Below are 25,810 nucleotides of genomic sequence, written 5' to 3'. Positions count from 1 at the left end.
TTACACATATGGGGGTAAAGGCCTTTTGCTGCACTGCCACCAAGGCCGAATAATCTTGAAAAACTAAAATCAGGGTGCCTTCATATTCCAAGGTGTGCCTCTTATGGTAGGCCAGTAAGATATCCATTTTATGAGATGAGTTGAGAAATTTTGCGATGACTGGATGAGGCTTGTTTCTATTCGCCAATTTTTGGCCTAGGCGATGTGCATGCTTCACTCAAAGCACTCCATGCTTGGTGAGGAGATCCAGCGTGTGTGATAGCTAGGATTCCAGAAACTCAACAAGATCCACCTCACAAATAGATTCTGGAAACCCAATGAATCTCAGGTTTCCTCTTCAGGATCTATTTTCCAGATCATCAAGGTTTTTCGCTTGCTTCTGATTTTAAGTCGGTCAACTGTTGTTCAAGCTAAGTCACACGATCCTCAACCATCGTTATGCGTGTTTCTGCTTCATGCAAACTCATTGTGGAGTCTGTCTATATCTGACTCATTTTGTTGAACTTTTAATACAATTTGTCAAATTTGGCATCTAGCGCCATTACTACAGCTTCTATCATCTCGGTTACCTTCTCGTCTTGGGATTCTGGTGACAGAGGAGTGCTGGTAGTTGCAGCTATTTTGTGCTCTGTATGCCAGTACTTGTCCAGGCAGTGCCTTTGTGGTTTCGCTGCCATCCATCTCTATGGGTCAGGACTTCAGAGTCAAAAATCGGGTTCCATAGCGAGAGGTGAGCTGACTCTGACCAAGTAGGCGGGCTGAAAAAGGAGGAAACGCAAAATAATAGCTCTCTGGAGGGAGGGAACATGGAGCTCTGCAGGAACACGTCCTACTCCTCCACCATGTCATGTGACCCCTCCGTACAAAGATGTTTTAAGTAGTGCTTTGATGTGTTTGGTTAAATCTAACTTTGGATCAAGTATGATGCCAAGGTTACGGACCAGTTTCGTGATATTGATGGTAGAGTTATCTAGGAGAATGGATTTTTGAATATTGTCAAATTGGGGGTTTCCTAAAATCAGTATTTCAGTTTTTGATAAGTTTAAACTGAGTTTATTATGTAGTAACCATTTTGTGACTGTGGAAATTTGAGTGTATCGTTCCAGGTATGCTTGGTTGGAAATAAAATTGGATGTCATCGGCATCTAAGGTGGACAATAGCTGACAAATGGGTGTGAGGTATATGTTAAATAAAGCGCCCGATAAAGCAGATCCTTGCGGGGCACCTGTGTTTAGAGCAAAAGGAATGGAACAGTTTTGGTTTTTGAATATCTGCTGGTATCTAGGGATGTGAATAGTTTTTTGACGATTTAAAATATTGTCCGATATATTTTAAATCGTCAAAAATCGTTAGAGGCGATATTTAATAGGAATTCCCCCGATTTATCGTCAAAAATCTTAAATCGGGGGAAGGGGGAGGGCGGGAAAACCGGCACACTAAAACAACCCTAAAACCCACCCCGACCCTTTAAAATAAATCCCCCACCCTCCCGAACCCCCCCCCCAAAATGCCTTAAATTACCTGGGGTCCAGTGGGGGGGGGGGGGGGGGTCCCGGTGTGATCTTTTACTCTCGGGCCGGCGCCATTTTGTACGGCAAAACGATTCGAGTGCAGGAGGTCGCTCCCGGACCCCCGCTGGACTTTTGGCAAGTCTTGTGGGGGTCAGGAGGCCCCCCCAAGCTGGCCAAAAGTCCCTGGGGGTCCAGCGGGGGTCCGGGAGCGATCTCCTATGCTCCTGACGTCGGGGGACAAAAAACAAAATGGCGCAGGTGCTACCTTTGCCCTGTCATATGACAGCTAATACATGTATTGTGACATCAATCCAATTCAATAATCTTTATTGGTGAAAAATTCATGAAAAATATTCACAATTAATCCATAATACCCCACACAATAGACATAATATCTTTATAAAAACAATAGACAAAATTCACACACCACCCATACTACACATATACACATCCGGATGTGTATATGTGTAGTATGGGTGGTGTGTGAATTTTGTCTATTGTTTTTATAAAGATATTATGTCTATTGTGTGGGGTATTATGGATTAATTGTGAATATTTTTCATGAATTTTTCACCAATAAAGATTATTGAATTGGATTGATGTCACAATATATGTATTAGCTGCAATTGGTTTGTGATATATAAATAATTAGCCAGGATTGGGTATCTGTCATATGACAGGGCAAAGGTAGCGCCGGCGCCATTTCTACAACGCACCGGAGGCCCGAGAGTAAAAGATCACACCGGGACCCCCCCTCTGGACCCCAGGTAATTTAAGGCATTTTGGAGGGGTTCGGGAGGGTGGGGGATTTATTTTAAAGGGTCGGGGTGGGTTTTAGGGATGTTTTAGTGTGCCGGTTTTCCTGCCCTCCCCCGATTTACGATTTACACGAGATTTAAAAAAACAAAACCGCGACGATCCGATTCCCTCCCCCCCCAGCCGAAATCGATCGTTAAGACGATCGATCACACGATTCACATCTCTACTGGTATCTGTTTTTTAAGTATGATTGAAACCAAGTATACAAAACTGAGAACAGAAACACATGATATATAAATATAAAACAATCTAGAGAAATAAAATTAAAACTAAACAAACCAATACATTAATGGACAAAAGATGTGACTAATAAATTAATGGATAAAGACATAAATGGACAAAATAAAATATTACAAAAAAATCAAATGATAAATCTTATAAAGTAGGTTACACAGAGATCAGTTAATCAGGTATCTAAAAACCAAGTGTAGCGTGTTCCCCAGCTAGCTGGTTGGCTTGAACAGGGGAGTTTCATAAAACTGGGGTTCATCTGGCAGGGGGGGAGGATTACCTCCTGGGTCCTAGGTGCTGTTGTGGGGATATCCGACTTCTCTCTACTCACACCACATGCCACTAGCACTGGTCAGGAGTATTTTCTGCTGGTAAGTAGGTTCACAAGGTGATTCCAGGTAGCAGAACTAACCACAGACTTCAGAAATGGTGTTCAAATTAAAAGTTTACTTACAGTTTTATAAATTAGAGCCAGTCCAAAATGATGAAGATCAAACATAACTTCAGGAAAAATCAGAATGCAAACACAAAAGTCTATTTGTTCATAGTAAATCCCGCTAGTTCCTTCCCTGACAGAACCAGTGTCCATTCAAATAGTCCTTCCCTGTGAAGGGGGTAGAGTAACACTTCAAGCTACAATATAAAAGCTGGAGAAATGAAAATCCTCTTGTCCAAAAATAGATCTCAAAATGTTAGTCTATACAAAAATTCTCAAAGTCCAAAAGCTTCAATAATTCTCAGAAAATCTCCAGAATCTCAAAATCTACAACCTCTGCTGCTGCTGGTAGGAAAGGCAAAAGACATAGAACCCAGCCCTTTGAGATACCAGGGATTTGCCCCTCTCTCAGTAACTTAGTTCCAACTTCCAAAATCTTCAAAATCCAATCCTCTCCAAATATCTCCTTTCCTGAGATTCAGAAATGATCTCAAGCTCATACTTCTCTCTTTAGGTCCGCCTACCCTCTGATTCTGAGCATGCTCACAGGGCACTTGATATCCCTGCGCCACAGCCCACAAAAAGGGGGGATACAGCAAAGGGAGGACTCCAAAATGCAAAACCCTTCTCTAGATGAAATACATGGGGAGCAACTTTAGTGACAGGCAAAGCCAAGTCACACAAGCATCAAATATCAGCAGATTTCAGTAGGCACCTAAGTTTAGGTCCCAAAAATGTGGGCAGACCCAGGTCAGGTCCGGGAGAAAGTAAGGCGGCAAATGCTGATTGTCAGTATTAGTCTTCCAACTTTGCGGGCGAAATCTGGGTATTGCCATAGCAGACGTAAATCTGGCCAGTCAGATCCTCCCTCTCTACTTACGGTGAAAGTGTGGAGTTTGTGTGGTAGTCAACAATCTTTTCCCTCCCATGACCTCATGCTCATTCTACTACTGAATAGAAAATAAAAGGAATTTACTCTTTTATTCTTTATCAATTTTTTTTGGAGTAAATGTAAATTTAGAAATTTATTCAAATCTTTAAAAATAATACAATTTAGAAGTTAACAAAATAATACAATTTAGACATTTAACAGAATTTTATCAGAGAAATACACTTTTAGAAATTTAACAGGGTCTTATGAGGGCTACACTGAATTATCACTGCTTCCTATATATAGTTATATCTGTCTTTCATTTACCTGCATATCCTACATCTGATTACATAAAATGCTCACAATCTGCCCAAAAAATATCTGACATCATGGCTGCTGCTGTTTGGATAGTCGTCCGTGGTGGGAAGATCGTCAAATGTATGTCTGTCACCTGATGTTGCAAGATGTTCTTTCTTCATCTTGTCTTTGTGCAAAAGCTTGGCAGCTTTCTTATATAGAAAGCAGGATACATAGAAAATCATTGGACTCCATGGCTATTCATAACTATCCAATCATTGGATCCTTTATTTTCAACATTGCCAAGCACATTGCCATATTCAGTTGTCTCAATTTTAGCATCATTCATGTGCTTTGCCATATTTGGTAGTCTTTGCAACAATATATATTGTAAGTTTTCACCATTTCTAATGTTCCTGTTTTAATTGTCTTCCTATTGCTGCTGTCAGTCTTCAGTACATTGCTGGTCTACGTTAGCTCTACTTAGTGTTTTGTGTTTGGATACATGTAGTTGTCAATCATTCTTCAGCTTTAGAATATCAAGCAGCAAGGTATCAATCAAATACCAAGGCAGATACAAGAATACTTCTACTATTAATTATATTCTACATATAAAATCATATCTCTCCAGAAACCTTACACTTGCATGGGTTGAGCGGGGATCGACACCTCCCCCCACAGCCCCCCAATACTCCTGCCACGAGTAAAAGTTGAATGGGGAGGGAATGATAATCCCTCCCACAATAAGTAAAAGTTGAGATGGGGAGAAGAAAATCCCCTTTCATTCTCCTCCCTTCCCATTCCTTCAAACTATTGTTCCAGACACCTCCCATCTCTCAGAAGGTCCACAAAAACCTGATAAAGACGAGCCAAGAGGAGAAGGAAGCTTATTTCCTTCCAGCTTGGTCTTCAGCATTGCTCTGACAAAGATGCTGCAAAAGTCAAGGAGAAAAGAGACAAGGGGTGAGCACATTAACATTTGTTGAGGAGGTGTAGTATTCAAGGTTCTGGCACAACTGAAAGGAGACAAGACTATGGGATCCCAGAATACTGAAGAAGCTTGATTGTACCCCTCTAAGCTCTGTTCAGCTTATTAATTGAAAGAGGGAAGGTTCCGAAATTCTGGAGAAAACCAGATACAGTACCATTTCACAAGGGTAGGAACAACGAGGAAGTGGAAGGCTACAGGCATGTTAGGTTGACATTAGTAGTGGGAGAAGAAATGGAAACACCACTGATGGATAAAATAGTGCAATACCTTGAAGTCAGTAGGGCAAAGGATCCGAGGCAACATGGTTTCACCAGGGAAGATTTTGCCGAACTAGCTTGATTTAATATTTTCAGCTGACCAGAGCAGTAGATCAGTGGAATGCTGGAGATGTGGCCTGTCTGGATTTCACTAAGGCCGCTGATACTGTTCCACATAAATGACAGGAGAGCGGGAAGAAAAATTCTAAACTTGGTAAAAATTTGGTTAAGCAACAGGACTCAGGAATCATTGGTCAATGGGGTTCATTTTCATGAAAGAAAAGTGATCAGCAGGGTGCTGCAGGGATCACAGCTAAGCCCAGTCCTGTTCAGTGGCTTTGTAAGTGACAGTGTGGAAGGGCTAAAAGGAAAAGTATGCCTGTGTGTAGATTATATAAAAATCTGCAGTAGAGTAGACATGTCAGGGGAGATAGGTATTAATTTATTTAGATTTCTTAACCGCCAGTTCTCTACTTCAGGCAATGAATAATAGACTGCAAAAAATGTAAAAATCTGTATGTAATACAATCATATAAAACATAAAATGTTAAAAACATTCATATAAATATCTAACAATGACTGGTTTTTAGATATTTAAGTTTAAAAATGACTTTAAAAAATTGGAATGATCAAGGGTTTGGGAACCTTAATTTAATTAAAAAAAAAAAAAAAAAAAGTGAAATCAGGCGTTTGAAATGCAGAAATCTCAGGGTGAAGTACCATTTTGGAGGGAAAGAACTAATGGTCATTGAACCAGGTATAGGCAATGCCAGTCCTCAAGTGCCACAAATGGTCTGGTTTTCAGGATATCCATAGTGAATATGCATGAGGTATATTTGCATACAAGTGCATCCAGAAATATCTCATGAATATTCATTATGGATATCTTGAAAAGCAGACCTGTTTGCAGCAGTCAAAGACCAGCATTGCCTACCCCTGAACTAAACAGGAAAGAGACCTGAGGGAGACATCATCTTTGATGACCTTAAGATGGCCAGTTATTGTGACAAAGTACACCTGGATGCATAAATAGAGGGAGCCAGGGTGTAAAGTTTTCACAGTTAGAAACAAGATATCCGGTACAATGGTAGAAGCTGGAAACCATCCAAAAAGATTGTTGAACTAGCAAGGTTTGTCTCTGCTGGCTTACCTTATATCATGGTAATTATTAGGGCTTCTCCTTTATCTGCTCTAATCTGCATTCAATGGGGGCATCTAATCCTTCTTCAACGTGGCTTTTGTATTAGCCGAGGGCACCCTCTTTATCTTTCTGTGGCTCTTTAGCTGCTTCTCTGCCTCTTCTGTCTCCTGACAGAGGGCCACCAAAATGGTGCATGACCTGCACTGTAAACCATAAGTAGAAAGACACAGAGCCAAAAATATGTAGAGTCTCTTGAAGAAAAGAAAGGAAAGGGGAGATTTGATACAAACATTGAAATAGCTTGTAAAGATATGTGCGTCATCTGTTTTGTTTTGAGAGAGTTACGGATTTGTTCATTTCATTGATTTTTTTTTCAGTTCTTTTTGGGTTTTTTTTTTTAATTTAGTCTGTGGTATTTGCAACCAGTGTGCACTAAATGTGAGTGGCCTGGGCTGATGCCCACTTTCTCCCTTCCTTCCGTCTGGCCTCCGAATTTTCCAAAGATTAGAGTCCCGAGGGGCGGGTAGAGCAATGCCCCCTTTCTCCCTTCTCCCGGGCCCATCTTCAAAAATAAGCCTCACTACTACCACGTCCCCTTTCTCAGCTGGGTTTTGTAGTCTGCAGTGTTTTCAAGAAAAATCGAACCAAGGTTCCCTCCCCACCCCCCTCTGTTACTTATGACCCAATAAGGATAGTCCAATATATAAATAACTATCACACCACAAGTGTATCTCTGAAGGGGAGATACAATTGTGGTGTGATAGCTATTTATATCGTAGTTTGGATTTTCTGAGTGACTACCACCTTTTTTCAATATACACAGCCACATAGTTTTTGAGTAATTTACTAATAAGGATAGCGCCAGCTGTGGGATTCCCCTTTCTCTTCTGTGCTACCTTTTTTGGGCAGGGAAGGCAGTAAATTCTCCAGCCAATGGCGTCCTCATTAGGGCACAGATGCTTATAAAAATAATTCATATTTAGATTAATAGACCTTCTAATACTCTATGCCAAGCCACATTACTGCCATTAATTATTGCTCCCTACAGTTATCCCTTATAAGCAAATATTCAAACTTTTGGTTGCAAAAAAATTCCCAGTCTCATTGGATTTGCTATACCATTCTGTATCTATAGAAAGGGGGGGGGGAGGGGAAGGGAAGGGAGTGTATACATGCGTATTGGAAACATTAGCCTGTGTGTAAATGCCTTTCAGATGCTGGAGGGATGTATTTGTATTTTGGTTTTTCATCTAATAAAAAAAGGTTGAAACATAAAACATTATCTACTCTCCATTCTCAGACCTGAGCAGTCAGTTTGAAATTCATAAATAATCTATAATTTCCTACTCTTACTTTAAATTAATATCTGATTTTTATACGTTTTTTTAGGGCATTCAAGGTCCCAAAGGTGTCTTAGGTCCAAGAGGCCTCCCTGGCATAGGCTTTCCTGGTCCAAAGGTAAGCTTGTAAAATCAGGTGGTTTTTTTTCAACATACACACACAAAAAATTAAAATGACCATCACAGATGTTTCAAATTATAATTTTTTTTTGAGAATTTGAACAAACAGGCTCTGGCAGTCCTAGACCTGACATGCATGTTTAACTTAAAGTCCTCAAGTTTACCAAATAGTCTTTATTACTGGAGGACCATGTCAGAATAAATAATTCACTTGGAATCTTGGACATTGTGTCTTAACTGATCTCTGTCAGTCTTCTGTTCCTTCGGCATATATGTATTTGACTACTGCTTTTGCATTACACTTACTGTAATTACTACAGAGATTTAATAGGATTTGGCGATTTTGTTTCCTCTTGCAACACCCATGCTGCTTGCTTGTCCTCCCTGGCTTTGCAAACAAACGTAATATCATGGAGCACCTGAAACCTAGCCCTGCCGGTAATGCAGTTTCCAGTTCCCCTACGCTTTTCTGTGTACTTAAAGTGCCAATTGAGACCTGCTATGCAAATTTCAAAATATACAGCAGTTTATGGAGAGAAATGCCCTCTCACTTCCATCTAACGTGGCCTAAGATGGACTTATAGTCTCAGTCGTGCCAGCCACGTGTGTATACCACTGATTATTCTGGGTTAAGTGTTCGTGACATTTTTGCCATTGCTCCTTTGAGACTTACAGTATGCTCACCCAGTTTTGAAACTTAGTTCTAAAATCTTATCAATGAGTTTAAGCATTTGGGGGAAATAAACAAGCTGTTTCATAGGGAGAAGAAGGCGAAATAGGACTGCCAGGACTTCCAGGACCAAAAGTAGTTGGAGCACCAGGACCCAAAGTAAGACTTCTGAATTCCACTTTCTCTTGCCAGATTCTTTGTACCCTTTTAATTAACTCAACTGGTAGATATCTGATCTTCATTAAAAAAGTCCTTTTCAAAGGCCATTTATCCAGGTAAAACCTGATTTGTCTAAGTAAATGGGCATTTTGAAAATGACCCACCCTCCGTCTGGCTGTTGCTGTGGATTAATGCTATGAAACTTGCACTTTTATCCGAACTATGCAGAGGTGTTCCCGGGGCTGGGATTAGATCAGGGAAGTTCACAACGCATGTGGTTCTGCATTTTCAAAACTACACATGGTGTTTTCTCTCAGATAAAGTGCCTGCTAAACTTTATAGGTACTTATTTCCTGGAACGATTTTCAAAGGGAAAGTATGCTGGTAATGGTGCTCGTGGACTTTGAACTTATATGGATCCTTGTATAAACTGCCCCTTACATGCCCATGTTTGCCTTCATTGTCCCTATTCAGTCTCCTATTCTCCATGAGAACATAAAAATAGAAGAAGTTGTCATACTGGGTCAGACCGAGGGTCCATCAAGCCCAGCATCCTGTTTCCAACAGTGGTCAATCCAGGCTACAAGTACCTGGCAAGTACCCAAACACAAAGTAGATCCCCCTGCTACTGATGCCGGTAATAATCAGTGGGAATTCCCTAAAAAGATAAATTTTAAAAGCCCGATGCGTGCATCAATCGGGGGATGCGTGAATAAGTCGGGCTTGCGCACTCCGAGCAGATTTTAAATGCTGCTGAGATACGCGCTTATCCTCCACAGCGCAATCATCTTAAAAGTTTTTTAAAAGGGGTGGGGCATGGGTGTGGTCTGGGTGGATCATGGGCATTTCAGGGCATGAACCTAAAATGTGTGCGTGAATACTTTTGCAAATCAGCACGCGCCGAGGCCCCCTAATGCCTAACTTTACTTCTGCTATTGATACCGTGTAAGTTAAAAAAAGAAAACTAGGCAGCTTTGCGGAGTTTTAAGGGTCGGGACTAACTGGGGGGGTTTGAAGGCTATTAAACTAGCGGGGTTTGAAGGATCTATCTCTTAACTTGGTGAACTGGGGACAAGCTGGTAAAACTGGTAATGGCGGCATATGCCCCTTTTAAAATGTCCCCATTTTTGTGAGATTTGCATGCTCATGCACTTGCCCACTTAAAATCTGGTGCTCGTGTGCGCACAGCCAGGCTGTTTTATAACATGCACGCATATACACGCATATGTTATAAATTGACTGCGCCCCTGGGCACGGGCTGAGGTATGCACAAATGTGTATATGCGCACCGGTTTGAAAATTATCATCTTAGTTAACATGATCAATATCAGTTTATGGACTTCTCACCCAGGAACCTATCCAAGCCTTTTTTAAACCCAGCTACACTAATTGCCTTATCCACATCCTCTGGCAATGAGTTCCAGAGCTTAATTGTGCGTTGAGTGAAAAAGATTTTTCTCTGATTTGTTTTAAATGTGCCATCTTTGGCTGGCAAATTTTTTCATTTGCTGGCCTTTCTAAAAGCCATTCATGTCAACTCTCTGGTCTCAAAATGGATGGATAAACTGGATCCATACAGGCCTTGTGTTCTAACTAATCATTTTATAAGATGTAGTTTAACATTGATTTAAAGGGGAAGAGTACCATCTTCATGCACAAACGCAAGACAAACTGCTAAACTGAATATTGAGGAGGAAAACGTTTCTGTTTGGTTTATTTTTTTAATCTCATCACATTAAGATTACAACACTAAACATTTTTCAAGTTGTAACAATATTTTCAGGGGTATATAAATTAAACAATGGGCATTCTTTTGTCTTCCTTTGACAACTAAATCTATATTTTTCCATAAGGGTGATCCTGGAGTGACTGGATTGCAAGGAGATCCTGGTTTACCAGGGAAAGATGGAGAGACTGGGAAAAAGGTAAAGCACTTACAGCCTTTGTTCATTTGTGATAACTTACTGGTTAGTATAGCAAGTTTTTTTTTTTAAGTTTCATGTTAGGAGGTAAGCATGCTAAGCACAGGAAACGAAGTGCATTCAAGGGAGCTATAGTTGGAATACGGATAGTTAGATTCCCTACAAACAGAAGGTGTACATTCTGTGTATTGTGCAATATTTCAGACATGTATATAGAAAGTACTAGAATTCAACCTTTGTTGATTAAAAGTTCTACTGCTAAGCTACTTGTTTTCAAATTCATTGAGCCTTTCTCTTACAATGCCACCTGAACACCTGGGATCCACTGTGTTGGTAGCAGAGTGACAAAACACCTAACCTGCTCCCAGATTCATCAAAATGCTGTAGTATCGCATGCCTAACGCGTGCGATAAGAAAAATGGGGGTGTGTATGCAAATCGGTGTTTTTCGGTATCGCAGAAGCAATTAACGCACGCTGCGGTACGTCTTTCGCGGCGGGTGTTACATCATCTCGTACCGCGGTATGTTATCGCGCGACGCAATATTTTCTGCAAACTATAAATAGTCATTTCCTGTCCCTCCTTCTTTGAGGGTGCGTCAGGTGTTGTAATGAGAGAGAGGAGGTTAGCAGTCTAGAGGAGTTTGGAGGTATTTTTTTGCGATTTCTGACTGAGTTGTGCTGTTACTTGTTCTCATTTGTTTCCCTTTACCTTGGTCTTTTGTGATATTTGTTGGAGTGACAGAAACTGTAAGTCCTATCTGTCATTTTCTGCGGAGTGGAGGAGGAGTGTGAGGAGTGGAGGAAGAGTGTGAGGAGCAGAGGAGGTGTGAGGAGCGGAGGAGGAGTGTCAGGAATGGGTGAGGAATGTGAGCAGGAGTGTCAGGAGCGGAGGAGTGTGTCTGAGGAGGAGAGAATGGAGGGTGAAAGGCCTGGGAAGAGAAGAGAGAAAAGGGGTGCGGATAGCAGGGGGAGGAGGAGACAGAGGGAGAGGGCAGAGGAGGCAGGAGTGGCAGTAGGAGTAGGAGTAGGAACAGGGGGAGAAGTAGAGACAGGCAGGAGGGAAGGGATAGGAGGGTGGGGTGGGGGTAGGAGTTAGGCAGGAAAGACTGGTGGGAGGAGTACATAGGGTTAGACAGAGAGGGCAAACGGGGGAAGGTGGGAGGGAGGAAGGGAGGGGAGAGGACAGCGGGATGGAGAGTGAGGGCAGGGAGGACACCTCTCTGGGACAGGAAGTGGCACCCCCTTCAGCCAGTCAGCCGGCTGTACAGCAGAGACTGCATGAATCAGGTTCAGTGGGGCAGAGAACGAGCTTCTGATTGCTGGGGTCCTGCAGAACTACGCCCCCTGTCTGTTTGGTGACAGAACAGTGAAGCCCTCAAAAGCAGCTAAAGGACAAATTTGGAGGAGCATTGCCCAGGCCATCACCCAGCACAGCGACACTCAGAGAAGTGGGGAGCAGGATATGCACTGGTACAGAGACATCAAGGCCCAGCTGAAGGCAAAAGTAGCAGAGCGGTCCAAGTACATGCGGCAGACTGGAGGAGGAGCCCCCTGTCGAATAGTCGTCACCGAAATGGAGCAGCGACTGATAAAGGCCGGGACCGGACGTCTTCAAGGGCTTGGATCCGCGACTAGACACCACGCGAGCTGCTGCTGGTAAGTTCAATCAGCTATAAATGGGCAGACAGCAACAAGTGTACACATAGGGGGTCTTTTACTATGTGTTTTTCCCATTACAGAACAATGGCAAAAACTGTTTAGTAAAAAAAACCTCAGACATTGCCATTAGAAGCTAACTTTAGCCTTCAATCATGAAACCTTTTTCCCATACACACAGAATGGGAAAAATGGCTTTACTGAATGTGAGGCCCTGTAAGAAAACAAAGTGCACCTCTGATGGCAAAAAAAAAAAAATAAAATTTCAAGTGGTAGCATATGTACTTTTTTTGTCCCTTCTCTATTTCCACAGCTCTCAAGCAGGAAAGTACTGGTCCCAACCAGGAACGTCCAGGGCCGGGCCGGGATGCTCCAGAGACCACTGCCCAATCCCCTTCCTGCAGAGGCCTTTACTGATGGATGCCGAGACACAAGCTGAGCTGGAGGAGGAGCAGCAGGAGGCATAGGAATCCCAGGGCATGCTTATTATGCACTCTCCATCATCACGAAGTTCCCTAAATATAGACCTGGATCTTCAAACTTTCATAGACTGGCAACATTCCCAGAAGCAGCTCCCAACCAGCACCCCACGCGAATCTGAGACAAGCCCAGCTATGCCATCACTGGAGCCTCTCAGTCCTTCATCACCACTATCAACAATAGCTGCACCCTTGCGTCAACCATCGCCAGCACCCACACCACCTCCAGCAGGGCTCCTGCCAGCAGCCCCCACACCGGCTCCATCTGGACCTCCGCCAGCAGCCCCCAAACCGCCACATCAGCCAATGTTCGGCTCTTGTGGGCTGAAATATGGAGCCTCAGCCAACCATGGCAGCCAGCAGCCAAAGCGCTAACACTATCGCTGCAGCTATTAGTAATCTCGCTAATGTTATGACCCAAATCCTGCAGCGAATGCCAAAACTCCCATCAGAATCATCAGCCACATCCATGGGATTGACACCCGGCCGCAGTCCAGCAGAATCGCAACGGTGGAGGGGTCGGCCAAGCAAAAAAATGCCCCCCCCCCCCCAGGTGGAAAGGGGCATAGAAGAGGAAAGGCCTGTGTTTTCAAGGAAAGGCCATGTGCCCTTCACAGAGTTGCTGTGCTGTCTAGATGGAAGAAACTGTCTCACTCCATGCTGCGGGGTGTCATCTCTTCTCATCTCCTGCAAGTGCTGGCTCCATGCGGCGGGATCCTGTCATCTCTTCTCATCTCCTGCAAGTGCTGGCTCCATGCGGCGGGATCCTGTCATCTCTTCTCATCTCCTGCAAGTGCTGGCTCCATGCGGCGGGATCCTGTCATCTCTTCTCATCTCCTGCAAGTGCTGGCTCCATGCGGCGGGGTATCATCTCCTGCCTCCAAGCTGCTCCTGCGATGCTGATGGCGCTGTCTGCTTTCTGACTCCAGCTGCATACATGGTGAACAGCTTCCTCATTCTCCTGCTCCTTACATGCTGCATCATTTGCTTGTTCTCCTGCTGCTTACATGTTTTACTGTTTGCTGTTGATCCTGCTGACGACATGCTGAGCTGTGCTGGCCGGGGCCATTGGCTCTGTTCTTAGAGTGCACTTTTTGATCATGCAGCGTGTGGGGCCTTGACTGTCACGTGGCTGTGCTGGCCTTTAGCTTGTCCTCTTTGCCTGCACTCTTTGAACGTGCGCTGTGTGGGGCCTTGACTGTCATTTTGATGTCCTGGCCTTTTGGTTGTCCTCTTTGAGTGCACTCTTGTAACATGCACTTTCTGCGGTATTAACATGTACACAAATGTGTGTGATTTATGTTGCTGTGAGTTCACAACTATGCTATAGTATTAGGGGTGCCACTTCCTCTTTCGGGGGCCTATTTACTGAAGAATTTTTTCAGGTTGATTTACATGGCAAAAATGCTTAGTAAATATCCCTCAATGTAATAGGTTGTAATCATCATTCTGCATTAAGGATCACATGCAATACCTGTACATGTCAAGATGGTGTTTGCATATATTACTGTTCAGGTTAACACAGAATGTGTGGTGCATTTAAATGTACATTGTTCTGTGCTATGACCTATCTTGTCTTTGCAGAATGTGATCAAGAAAGCAAATGGCATAATTTCAAGCAGTGCACTACACGTGTTTCTTAATAAACTGCTCACTGTTTGAAAAACGTAACTTTTTGGTGATGTTGTTTCATTGTGTGGTTTGACTGTGTATGGTAGGTATGGGTAATTGTTGGATGTGAACATTAGCTTGCATGTTGCAATGCATTCACACATAAATTTGTGCATTTAGGGAGCAAGGGAGACCCCAATGGCTCTGCCATTACAAGAAAAGCTCAGTGTTTGCTGTTTGTGAAGATCTGCTGAGGTCAATAACCACACCCTTAATGTGGTACTTTACTCTTGGGTCTGGTTGTGTTTGGTTACTTTTTGGTTACATGACTTTTACTTCCATGGCCCTTTTTGTCCCAAGGCCTGCACCTTACAAAGCTACACGTGGTTTACTGTGTATGTATAGCCCGTGTGGTATAATGGTTGAATGTACAGTGTTCATAGCCCAGCATGATTTTTTCACTCCACTTACTCCAGGCAGGAGTGCAAAGGTATGTAACCCCATATGTTACATACATCACATACTTGACAGTGTAAACCATCAAAGTGGTGTGTTTTGTTTATGTTAAGAAGGCATGTCCTGTGTGGTGAAAGGGTTGCAGGTGTGTACATTGTTACAGGCAATGTTGGTAGGAAGTTTGGCACAAATGGCATGCACAGATTAAGTAACTACTAATGCCAATCAATGTAGTACAATATTGTATGGTTTTCTACACAGGGAACGGTGTTTTGCATTGGCTTAATTGATTGTAAGAATGCATGCATGCATGTGTCATGTTAATGTTTTAACACATAGCATGTATATATCTGTATGCTGAAGGCACACTCAAACACTGTTCCCTAGGGGCAAATCAAAGATTGGTATGAAGACATGCAACTGCTGTATGTAGTGGCAGAAGGACTTACTACATGTGTGCATGGACAGTATAAACACATTCCTACCAGCATTAGGTATGAGTTTATGCAGACCTGGGAACCCTAAACTGCACACATGTGCTCTAGGGGTGTGCTTTCGTTTTCGCTGTATTGGCGATCCGCAACGTATATTGCACTATTCGTAGTATTCGTGGGGAAGCGAAACGTATCGCGATTCCCCACGAATACACGAATCTTCGCCGAATTATACGGCCATCTAAATAAAAATTTAAACAAACCCCCCCACCCTCCTGAACCCCCCAAGACTTACCAAAACTCCCTGGTGGTCCAGCAGGGGGTCCGGGAGCCATCCCCTGCATTCACATCCTCGGTGCCGGTTTCATCATAGCGCCGATAGCCTTTGTCACAGGGGCTACCGGTGCCATTGGTCAGCCCCTGTCACATGGCCATCGGCGCCATCTTGTGCTCCTACCATGTGACAGGAGCTGACCAATGGCACCAGTAGCCCCTGTGACATAGTATGGGCAAAGGCTATCGGCGCCATTTTGAGTTCTGGCATCGGAGTGCAGGAGGTCGCTCCGGGACCCCCGTTGGACCCCCAGGGACTTTTGGCCAGCTTGGGGGGGCCTCCTGACCCCCACAAGACTTGCCAAAAGTCCAGTGGGGGTCTGGGAGCGACCTCCTGCATGCCGGTCGTCCGATGCTAGTACTCAAAATGGCGCCGATCGCCTTTGCCCTCACTATGTCACAGGGGCCGACCATCGGTACATGGTTTTAATGCATTACAATGTATTCGCGCGTAAGCCTACATACACGCCTATGTTGTGTGGTAGAATTAATCCTATTTTATTCAATGCACGCCTGTCATACATGCATATTATAAAATACTATAGCAAATAATGCGTGGTCACATACACGCGTATATGCCACCGTGCACAATTGTTTGAAAGCTATCCCCCCCGCGATTTCAGCGTGCTGAATGTACAAATGTAGATTATATCTTGTGTGTACACAACAATAAAATAATTCATACTTTTCCTTGTAAATCATGTTCACTTTTTTATACCATGTTTAAAATTAATATTCGCTGTAAAGTTAAGCATGATTAAACTGATTTTGACAGCACCCTTGATTGGAAAAAAGTTTGCGTTTTTAGCATTATCTGCCTCTGTTCTCTTCTACGATACCAGACACAGGCAATAGACCTTCCGAAAGCTGAAAGGGGCTGAGAAAGGGAAGCAGGGGCAGTTCTGATCAAACACAGGGTGCCCTGTCTTTGAACTCTCTCCAAAAATGGTTTATGACCTTTGCAGATGTTTCTGTTTTTCAGGCTGAGGGGAAAGCCTCTGTGTGCTCTTCATCATTGAGCTACTGAGAGTTTGTAAGGGATCTTACAAACCAGTATCCAACCAGTCCTACCGCCTTCTCCATGTAAATATCTATAGCTTATATTATAGATATTGTAAATATCTTTATCTAATGTTATCCTCTCCTTTTTTTCTTCTCCCAGTTTTAATTCCCTTGTTATTTGTAACTGCTCACTTCCACAGGTTACTCTGTTGTTCATTGTACACCCCTGTTCTATGTAAACCGGCAGGATGTGATTGTATCATGAATGCCGGTATAGAAAAATCTTAAATAAATAAATAAATAAATAAATACATAAATAAATCTGATCTTTTGCTCAGGCTTTTCACAGATACATACCTTTTTACGTTTTCTGATTTGTTTCCCCTTGCCTCCCCATTTTTATTTTTTTTCTACACCCCCAGCCGAGACAGCATGGCCACATGGCACAAATGCCCTTCTCAATCAGAGGGGGCCGGAGGGAAGGTTTTCTGAGAATTACACCCAGCCCTGTTGCTTTGGCTGGCGGAAGTAATCAGAGCAATGAGAGCTGTCTTCCCTCCTTCTGAGGTGCGAGTCCTGCTGGACAAGAAATGTGAACTTTATCATTTATATTCTACTAGTGAAAGAGCATTTCTCAGGTACTCTGGTCCTATAATAACCTGTATGCATATGGGTGGTGCCTGTGACAGAGTGTATATTAAATGAACATTACCCGGCATTGCTCGGGTTGTCTGGCAGTAACAGCCTTTGCGTGTGCCTGTATGTCTTCCTGTATTTGTGTGCCTGTGTATGTGCATGGGTGTCTCTGCCTCTGTGTTTCTGTGTGGGATGCATTGTGTATGTGTGTGTCTGCCTGTGTGTTTGTTTTATGGAGGTCTGTGTGCATGTGAGTGCCTGCTTATCTGTGTACGTGCCTGCGTACATTTGTGTGTGCGCCTGCCTGTGTGTTTATGCAGGATGTGTGTAGGTGTATGCCTGTGTGCATGTGTGTGACTGCCTTTGTGAAAGTGTGTGTGTATATGTGTGAGACACTGCAGGGCATATTGTCTTTGTACAGTGCACTTTCACTCTTCTAGACACCAAGCGGTGGCCACAGACAGCTATGACAGTTTAAATGATCGACCAACCAACCAAACAAGGTTTTCATATAATACATAAAATCCATATATATATCGTGAAATGGCTGAACTGTTGGCATATAGAACCAAATCCCCAAATGTTTATTAAGTACTTCTGAAGTGAGATAAAAGTAATCAGTGTGCTCTGGGATGGAAGCAGTTTAGGGGATGGCTACAAAATGGTGCAGGGAGCTATAAGACAAACTATGTATGGAAAGACTTAAGGAACTTAAAATTCTTTAGAAGGAAGAGGGAGAAAGTGGCTATAAAAATAGAACAACATAATGTAGCTTTGTTTCTATAAGACTGGATTCAAGGCAAGGCCTACAGGGAGTACATAAATCTTCCCAACTCATTTATCTTTTAGTCTCTTTACCCTCTCTTGAGAATCAGCTCAGAAAAGACAGCTGATTCCCATCAGGAACACTTCTAAAGCAAATATTAACCAGAAAAAAAACAACATATAACCTAAGATGAATTGCCAGAGAGCAGAGAGGCTTCTGTGGAGGTTATTGCCCCCACCTTGTCTTATCCTCAGCTCAGTGTGTGGTGGTGGTCACAATATAAAATAGGATGCTAAGAATTATTCAGAAAGGAATAGAAAATAAAGTGGAGAATACCATAATGCCTCTGTGTTGATCCATGGTGCAATGGCACAAAAATGATAAAGGACAAGGAGCAATTCCCCTCTGAAGAAAGGTTAAACAGATTATGGCTTGGAGAATAGGCAATGGAGAAGGGGATATATCGGTCAGAGATCTATAAAATCATGAGTGGGATGGAACAAGTAAATAGGGAATGGTTACCTACCCTCTCAAACAGTGCTAAGATAAGGGGATATTCCATGAAACTAACATGTAGAGGATTATAAACAAACTGGAGAAAATATTTTTAACTCAACACACAAGCCATGAAATTTGTTGCCAGACAATGTGATGAAAGTATCTATTATTGCTGGGTTTAAAAGAGGTTTGGACAAGTTTCTAAAGGAAACTATTACTAGCCAGGTAGCCTTGAGAAATCTGCTGCTTATCCCTGGGAGTGAGCAACAAAGAAAGAATCTACTCTTTGGGATTCTACTGGATACTTCTGACCTGTATTGGCCATTATTGGAGAAAGGTTACTGGGCTTGATGGACCTTTGGTATGACCCAGCATGGCACATCTTGTGTTTTTATGCTCAACCCTTCACACACTCTTACCCCGCCCCCAAAAGAATATAAATTTGGAATTCCCTCCACCTGAAGGAACTCCTGATTCCTCCTACCAGTGTTATATGTAAGAACCTTCATATTCAGTTTAAACTGATTTTCATCCATAAATTCCCAGATTCTTACAACCAATTTTCTCCATAATTTCATAGGTGTTGAAAGCAGGGGGCCTCATGGGCCATGCAGTCGCAGTGCCTGTTGCCATCGGTGAAGCCTTTGACCTGGCGTACATGATGTCCTGCGGCTGCTGCCGCTACCCCGGTCATACACCCAGTGTGGACCTTGAGGTGCCTCAGTCCATCTTCCTGCTCTGCGGCTGCTGGTGCATGAATGACATCATCAAGCACTGACGGCCACAGAGCAGGAAGAGGGACTGAAGTCTTGCAAGGCTGTGATTCTTCAGGAGGGCTCAGGTGGGAAGTGAACCGAAGGCTGGGTGATGATGGGCCATGGCATCATGGCTGCATTTGGGGGGGAGGGGTGGGGGGAGGAGACTGGGAGAGAAGGATGTAGGTAGGGAGATTGTTGGGGGGGAGGAGGGAGTGAAGACTTTATGGGGGCAAAAGGAGAGAGCAAGGTTAGTGGGAAGATGGATAGATGGATGGAGCAGGGGATCAAAGCAAGCAGGTGTGGGGTTAGGGGGCAAGAGGAGGGGCTGAAGGAGAAGAGGGGGTAGGGGCAGGAAGAAAGAGGAGGGAGCTGAGAAGAAAGACCTGGTTATCATTTTTGTTGGGAGGGGGGGGGCCCTTTCTCCTCCACCTCCTCCTTTCCCTTCTGCCCCTTCTTCTCTTTTCCCCCGCTCCTCCCTCCTCCAGTGAGGGTAAAATAACGGGAGTGTAGTTCCAGCATGCACTGGTTTGAATTGGAAAATTTATCCCCAAGTCCAAAAATATTAGAAAATATGACTGGAACAAAAACACTTAAACTGTAATCCAAAACGTCAGAAAATTCAGGTCTCTCTTTATTTCTAGTACGAGTCCAACAACTTCTTCTCACCCTTCTTCTTCTTGTGCTCAGGCAAAAAGATCTCTCTAGTCTCAGACTTTCAGGATCTTGGGGAGGAGGGGTGGGGGGGGAGAGGAACCCTTCCCACCAGACTGAACCAGTCTCTATCCAAAAATCTTCTCTGTACTCAAGAATCCAAAAAAATCCTGTTGATCAAAATCCTCTTGATTAAGATCCAGGGATGATTTTTAGCTTCTCCAGAGTCCTCTCCTTTTATCACTCGCCTTCCTACTCTCTACTCTCCAACCCACTAAAGACTGAGCATGCTCATGGGGAATTATATGTCCCACACAAGCCCTCCCCCAAAAGCTGGGGTTATGGCAAAGGGAGGAATTCTGACTATCAAAAATCTCTCCATTTACATTTATTTAAATGTATAAATCGCCTAACACTTAAAAGGGCCTTTGTGGTGAACAAAATAACATACACAATTTAAAACAGAAAACAAGAAATAAAACAACATACAATTAAAATGAAAACAAAATTAAAATATGTTACAATTGGTGCAAAAAAAAAAAAAAGAAATAATAGGTTAAAACAATGAATATACACAAGAGTTAAATGATGAAAACAAACTTAACCATAAGTTAAATTTAATAAAAAGGTCTTACTGTATTTTCTGAATTGTGTGAGCGAATCACAGTGTCTGATTTCTATTGGAAACAAATTCCATAGGGTTGGTGCTGTGACACTCCCACTATCCATTGCTGGAAAATACTTGGGAGCAAAATGTTAATGACTGGCTGTTAGAAACGCCGGTCGTGGTGCCCCGCGGCCGGGTCTCATGGCTGCCGGCCGCGACGGGTCGCAACTCGGGTCAGGCCGACGGCCGCGGCAGTAACTGCTCACCTGAAGCATCGGGCTTATAGAAGGCTCCTGCGGTGGCAGGCAGCCTTCTTTCTGCTTCCTCGGGGCTGCGGCCGCTACCAAGCCCGGCTGCATGGTTCCTCTCGGCCAGGCTGGCTCCTCCCCCTCTGGCCCTGCTAAGAGCCGCGCGTGCAGCTGAAGAAAATATTTAAAGGAGCCATGACAAAAAATTATCATGGCTCCTCCTGGGACTCCACCTCCTGGTTCCTGTATTTAAGGCAAGGTCTAAACACTTAGACCTTACCTTGGTATTGAGGCTCTGTGCTTGGTTCCTGTGGCTGTGTTCCGGATTCGCTCTCCGTCCCACTTCTCTTCTCCTCGTTGGACTGGCTCTTTGGCTCCTGACCCTTGGACCGGTGGTGGTGTTCTTCTGGTTGTTGACTTGGACTGGCTCTGGACCCTTCTCCTTCTTTGCTCCCGGATTGGCTTCGGACCATTCTCCTGTCTGGACCGGCTCTCGACCTCTCGCTGGACTTCGACCCTTGGACTGGATTGGGACTATCCTTCGACGTAGACTCCCGGACTAACTCGACTGCTGGAGGCGCCAGCCGTCTGGAATCCATGACCTGCAGGAGGCGCCCTCATCCAGACCATCGTCACTCTTCAGGGCGTCTCCTAAGTCCCAGCGGCCGTGTCCCTATGGGGCTCCTCCTGGGGGGATCACGTGCTTCCAGGGTGAAGCCTTCATCGGTACATCTTCAGCAGGCCTTACCATCCGACGGTAGAGACCGAAGATGGTTGACTTCCTTTTTGGTAGCACTGACTCTACCTCGGAACAGGGGTCCACGTTCAGATTCATAACACTGGCAAAGCCTGTCACACACAGTTTTAGGGAGTACACTTCTCTTGATAGTAAATTAATGTTCAGGATTTTCTGAGTAGGGGGAAAGATAACTTTCAAGATTCTATGCGTTGCAAACACTTAAGTCCTAGTTCAGAGTTCTAGTATACAGCAGTGATGATAACAGCACTGATGAGTGTTAATAATTAAACAGTAAAAAGAACACTGGCTGATTTGATTTCCAACATTATTTTTATTGAGATGTTATGAAGTGATGAAAGTATTCTTTATAGAAGTTTGAGCCACATATCAATGTTACAAGTGCATCTAAATAAATTTGTGACTTCTTAAAAATGGTTAAATGTTCAAGATGGTACAGCCAGTTGATTCAGTCTTTAATCTGATGTTTCTCCCATCCCAATGGCATAGGACAGGGGATCCCAGCTTTTTAGGGAATATGGACCCCCTTTTCAGCTTCAAAAGATTTCACGGACCCTCATACACTTCCCTTTAATTTTTGCATGCCATATCAAAAGAAATAATGAGATGCACTCCAGAATCATTCATAATGCATGCAACGTTGATCTAAACTGAATATATAGGGAGGAGGCAATTTGCAAAACTCTTTAAAAAAAATTGCTCTCATAATTGAAGGTTGAAGCCATTCCAGCTCCAATGAGGAAAAGGTAGCACGTTCAAAACATTTCCAAGGTTGGCAGCTTGTTATGGTCTGACAGAGTCAGCACTGGTACCCGCAGACCTGCAATCTAATGTTCAAAGGGAAAATCTGCCCATGGAGTTTCCTTTTGAAAACTCAGGCTGGTGGGGGAAAGCCTGCATACTTTTCATCTGCTTTTGAAGCAGGTGCAAAGGACATGCCTGAAAGTGTGCATAAAGATTTCAAAATAAAATCCTTGCATCTACTTTCCCTTCCCCACATCTAGCCCTGCTCATTTTCCGCAAACAGATTGAAGTCTGTAACTACTTTTATCCTCAGAGGCAGGAACAGTAATATTGAAAAGGGACTTTTTACATAGGTAAACAGATGTTTACCCACATAAAAAGTTTTGAAACATACCGATCATGAAAAGTGACCCTCTTTTAGCCTGCTTTTCTTTTATACTTTATTATTTTCTTTTATGATTCTTAAAACCACATAGAGAAAATGAAAGTCACAAAATAATTAAGATTTTAGAAAAAGCATAACAGTAGCCTGCTTTTCAAAGGGAAGAAAGCTAATGAGATCTCCGTGTCTGTCTGTGGTCCTCCTAAAAGACTTTTGTATTTAGTGTCATATCCACACCTGGCTGTTGTCTCGTCCTCCCTTCTCCTTGATTCCTGGCGGTCATCTTTCCCTTCTTCCCTCCAGGACCATGGTGATCCTCTGTCTCTCCCTTTCTACCTCTGTCCAGCATGATTCCTGGGGGTCCTCTCCTTCTGTCCCCTGATAGGCTGCCATCCACTCTCACTCCTGTCTACCTCTTTATCCTTCATTTCTTCCTTCATTCCTACCTCATTCTTTCTCCACTCTATCTTTCCCCTTATACTGTCAACCCAGTTCCACTTCCTCCTTTCTTACTTTGAGCCATTGTATTCACTTGTCTGGTGCTGCTCTTCCTCTCCTCTCTCAGGCCAGTGGCACAGCACGTGGCAGTAGTGGGAAATGTTTCTCACTACTGTGATAACCCAGCTTTCTTCTTAGTGTGCAGCAGAGGCTGCAAAGGTTCTGACAGCCCCACATCGTCACAAAGTGCAGCAGTAGGGTTTATGATTCTCTAGGGTTGCAATCGATCTCTCTGTTCCCCAACCTCTGTTAAACATGCAGAGTGTATTTCGAGGCTTCAAATAGATGTGAACAGCCCCTCTCTGGCCCTCCTTCTCCTCCTCCTCCTCTTCTTTTGCAGCAATGTCAGGTAACATTTGCGGGGTCATAATGGGCCCCACTCTCACTCTCCTTACGTGTAGTAATAGCTCAACTAATCACAGGTAGCAGCAGTCCACTCATTTTCTCCCCAGCTAAATGTTCTTGCATCCCTTCTAGAGGACACCTTGGGATGGTCTCGCGGATCTCTGGGGGTCCATGCACCCCAGGTTGGGAACCACTGGCATAGGGTAAGTTTAAAGCTTCCCTCCCAATGTACATGAAATCCAGTTTTAGATCTGTCTTCAAAAACACAGTCAATTATCCCCTACCTCTTCAGTAGATTTCTTATTTTCCTTAATCTTCCCATAGTACCTGAATGGTACTCCTCTCCCAAGATCTCCAATAAATACAAATGAAACTGGGTTTATGATGACTCCTTCCTTCTTTCCCAATGACCTCGGGCTCCTCTTCAATGAAGGAAACCTCTCCCATTAAAGTCAGAGCAGAAAATAGAAATTGGCTGAGTCTCTAGTTAATGGGTACTCAGAACTTAAATAAATCAGCATCAAAATAACAAAAGGGATAGGGAAGAGTAGAAAGAATCTCCCATATCCAAAATAAATCTCCATGGAGGCAATACTACTTAAGCAAACAAAAAAATCAGGGGACAGCTATGAAACAGAAAATCCACACTAGAAAATGGTGGTATGACTTTTTTTTTTTTTTTTTAAACCAGAAGAATTCACCAATTGCTCTCTTCCATATGGGGGAAACCATACTCCCATACTACTAGATTATTTCCTCCCACAAAATAATTAGTTTAACCCTGCACTAGTAGAGCACCATCGGAGGGCTCTACATAATCATTATCAAATATAGGGGTCTTAAGCTATAATATTCTTCAGATTTTAGAAAAACAAGGGCCTAATTTAGGGATCTTGCCACAGTAGGATATGATGGCAGAAGAGGATTGTAAAGCTCAACTAATCTGACCCATACCACTTCCTGTTACAATTTTGTACAACCTACTTGATCTCAGTTTTTCCTTTCATATATTCAATATGAATAATGTGACAAAAGCATTCAAATATATAGTAGGCCACAATAAAAGTATAATAAGATAGTTCTGCAGTATTGCAGCAGGAAGGGAAAATGGGCAACTAGGTAGGCCTTATGGTCTTTATCTACCATTGTATTGCAAGCTGCTGTGTATTTTCCACAGAAAAAGCTCAGGGGCAAGGGTCATGCTATGAAGTTGAAAGAAAGGAAGCTCAGAAGAAAGTAAGGAAATATTTCTTTATTCCCAGTTGATGCCAAGAATAGCCTAGCAGTAGGTCTTGAGGTTCTGTTTGAATTTCTTGCCCAAAGAAATTCAAACAGAACCTCAAGACCTGGCTTTTTAAACAGGCATACACCTGAACCAGCTCATCCAATACCCCCCCCCCTTTTTTTATCCACCACTCCTTCATCTGTAAATACCCCTTTGTAATTACTCAGTTAATATATAATCTTGAAAACCCTTACTGTAATCCTTTCAGACTGTACATTCCTCTCTCAGCTCACAGTGAATTTTCTTGAACATGATTATCGTTCCGGACAATGTCCTCTTTCTTTACATACCTCCTTCAGGCCATAGCAACCCACGTATGAATGTATAATACTATTCTTCATCCTCCCAGGCGTGTAATATATGCCCTTTTTACATAGTTAGTCTGCGGTGTTCTTCTGTGCTTTTTTTAAAACTTATTGCTGCATTATGTTACCTGTAAACCGAGGTGATGTTCCCAACGCAACTCAGAATATAAAAATGCTCAAATAAATAAATATACTCTAACAGAATTCAAGCATACTTGGGACATATGAAGAGCGCAGTAGTAAGGATGACATGTGAGGTGGAAGTAACGTCTGGAGATCAAGTAGGATATGTTGTGATGCAGTGGAACATGAGGTTCTTTGCCAACAGCTAGAGCATCACTGTGTTTTTATTTTATTGTACTTGTTTTCAATTAAAGGAGTACATTTTCAAAGGGGTTTCATGCTTAAAAATAGCATACATATGAGTCTATGCTATTTTATAAATGTCGAGACTATGTGCATATTTTCCATTTTACTCGTATATTTTACCAGCCCTCCAGTAACTGAACAGTGGTCTAGGGACATTCCAGGGCGGGCTTCAGAAGTAAGGGCAGTAATTGTTATTTTGTAAGAGATACACACACATACATTA

The 25,810-nt window shown here is 43.1% G+C and overlaps 1 protein-coding gene across 2 annotated transcripts in view; it reads left to right on the top strand.

Annotated features, from left to right (window-relative positions):
* COL28A1 (collagen type XXVIII alpha 1 chain) overlaps window positions 1-25,810 on the top strand; it is a 352,774-nt gene that overhangs the window by 171,262 nt on the left and 155,702 nt on the right. For both annotated transcript variants that reach the window (XM_029588942.1, XM_029588943.1), the window contains exons 17-19: window positions 7,945-8,013; window positions 8,776-8,844; window positions 10,698-10,769. In XM_029588942.1, coding sequence (XP_029444802.1) covers window positions 7,945-8,013; window positions 8,776-8,844; window positions 10,698-10,769 — 210 coding nt within the window. The remainder of the gene's footprint in view (window positions 1-7,944; window positions 8,014-8,775; window positions 8,845-10,697; window positions 10,770-25,810) is intronic.

This window comes from Rhinatrema bivittatum, chromosome 2, assembly GCF_901001135.1.
Source record: "Rhinatrema bivittatum chromosome 2, aRhiBiv1.1, whole genome shotgun sequence".
In the NCBI taxonomy this organism is placed as follows: domain Eukaryota; kingdom Metazoa; phylum Chordata; class Amphibia; order Gymnophiona; family Rhinatrematidae; genus Rhinatrema; species Rhinatrema bivittatum.
The sequence above is the reverse complement of the archived record's forward strand: the minus strand, read 5'-3'. Positions and strand labels throughout refer to the sequence as shown.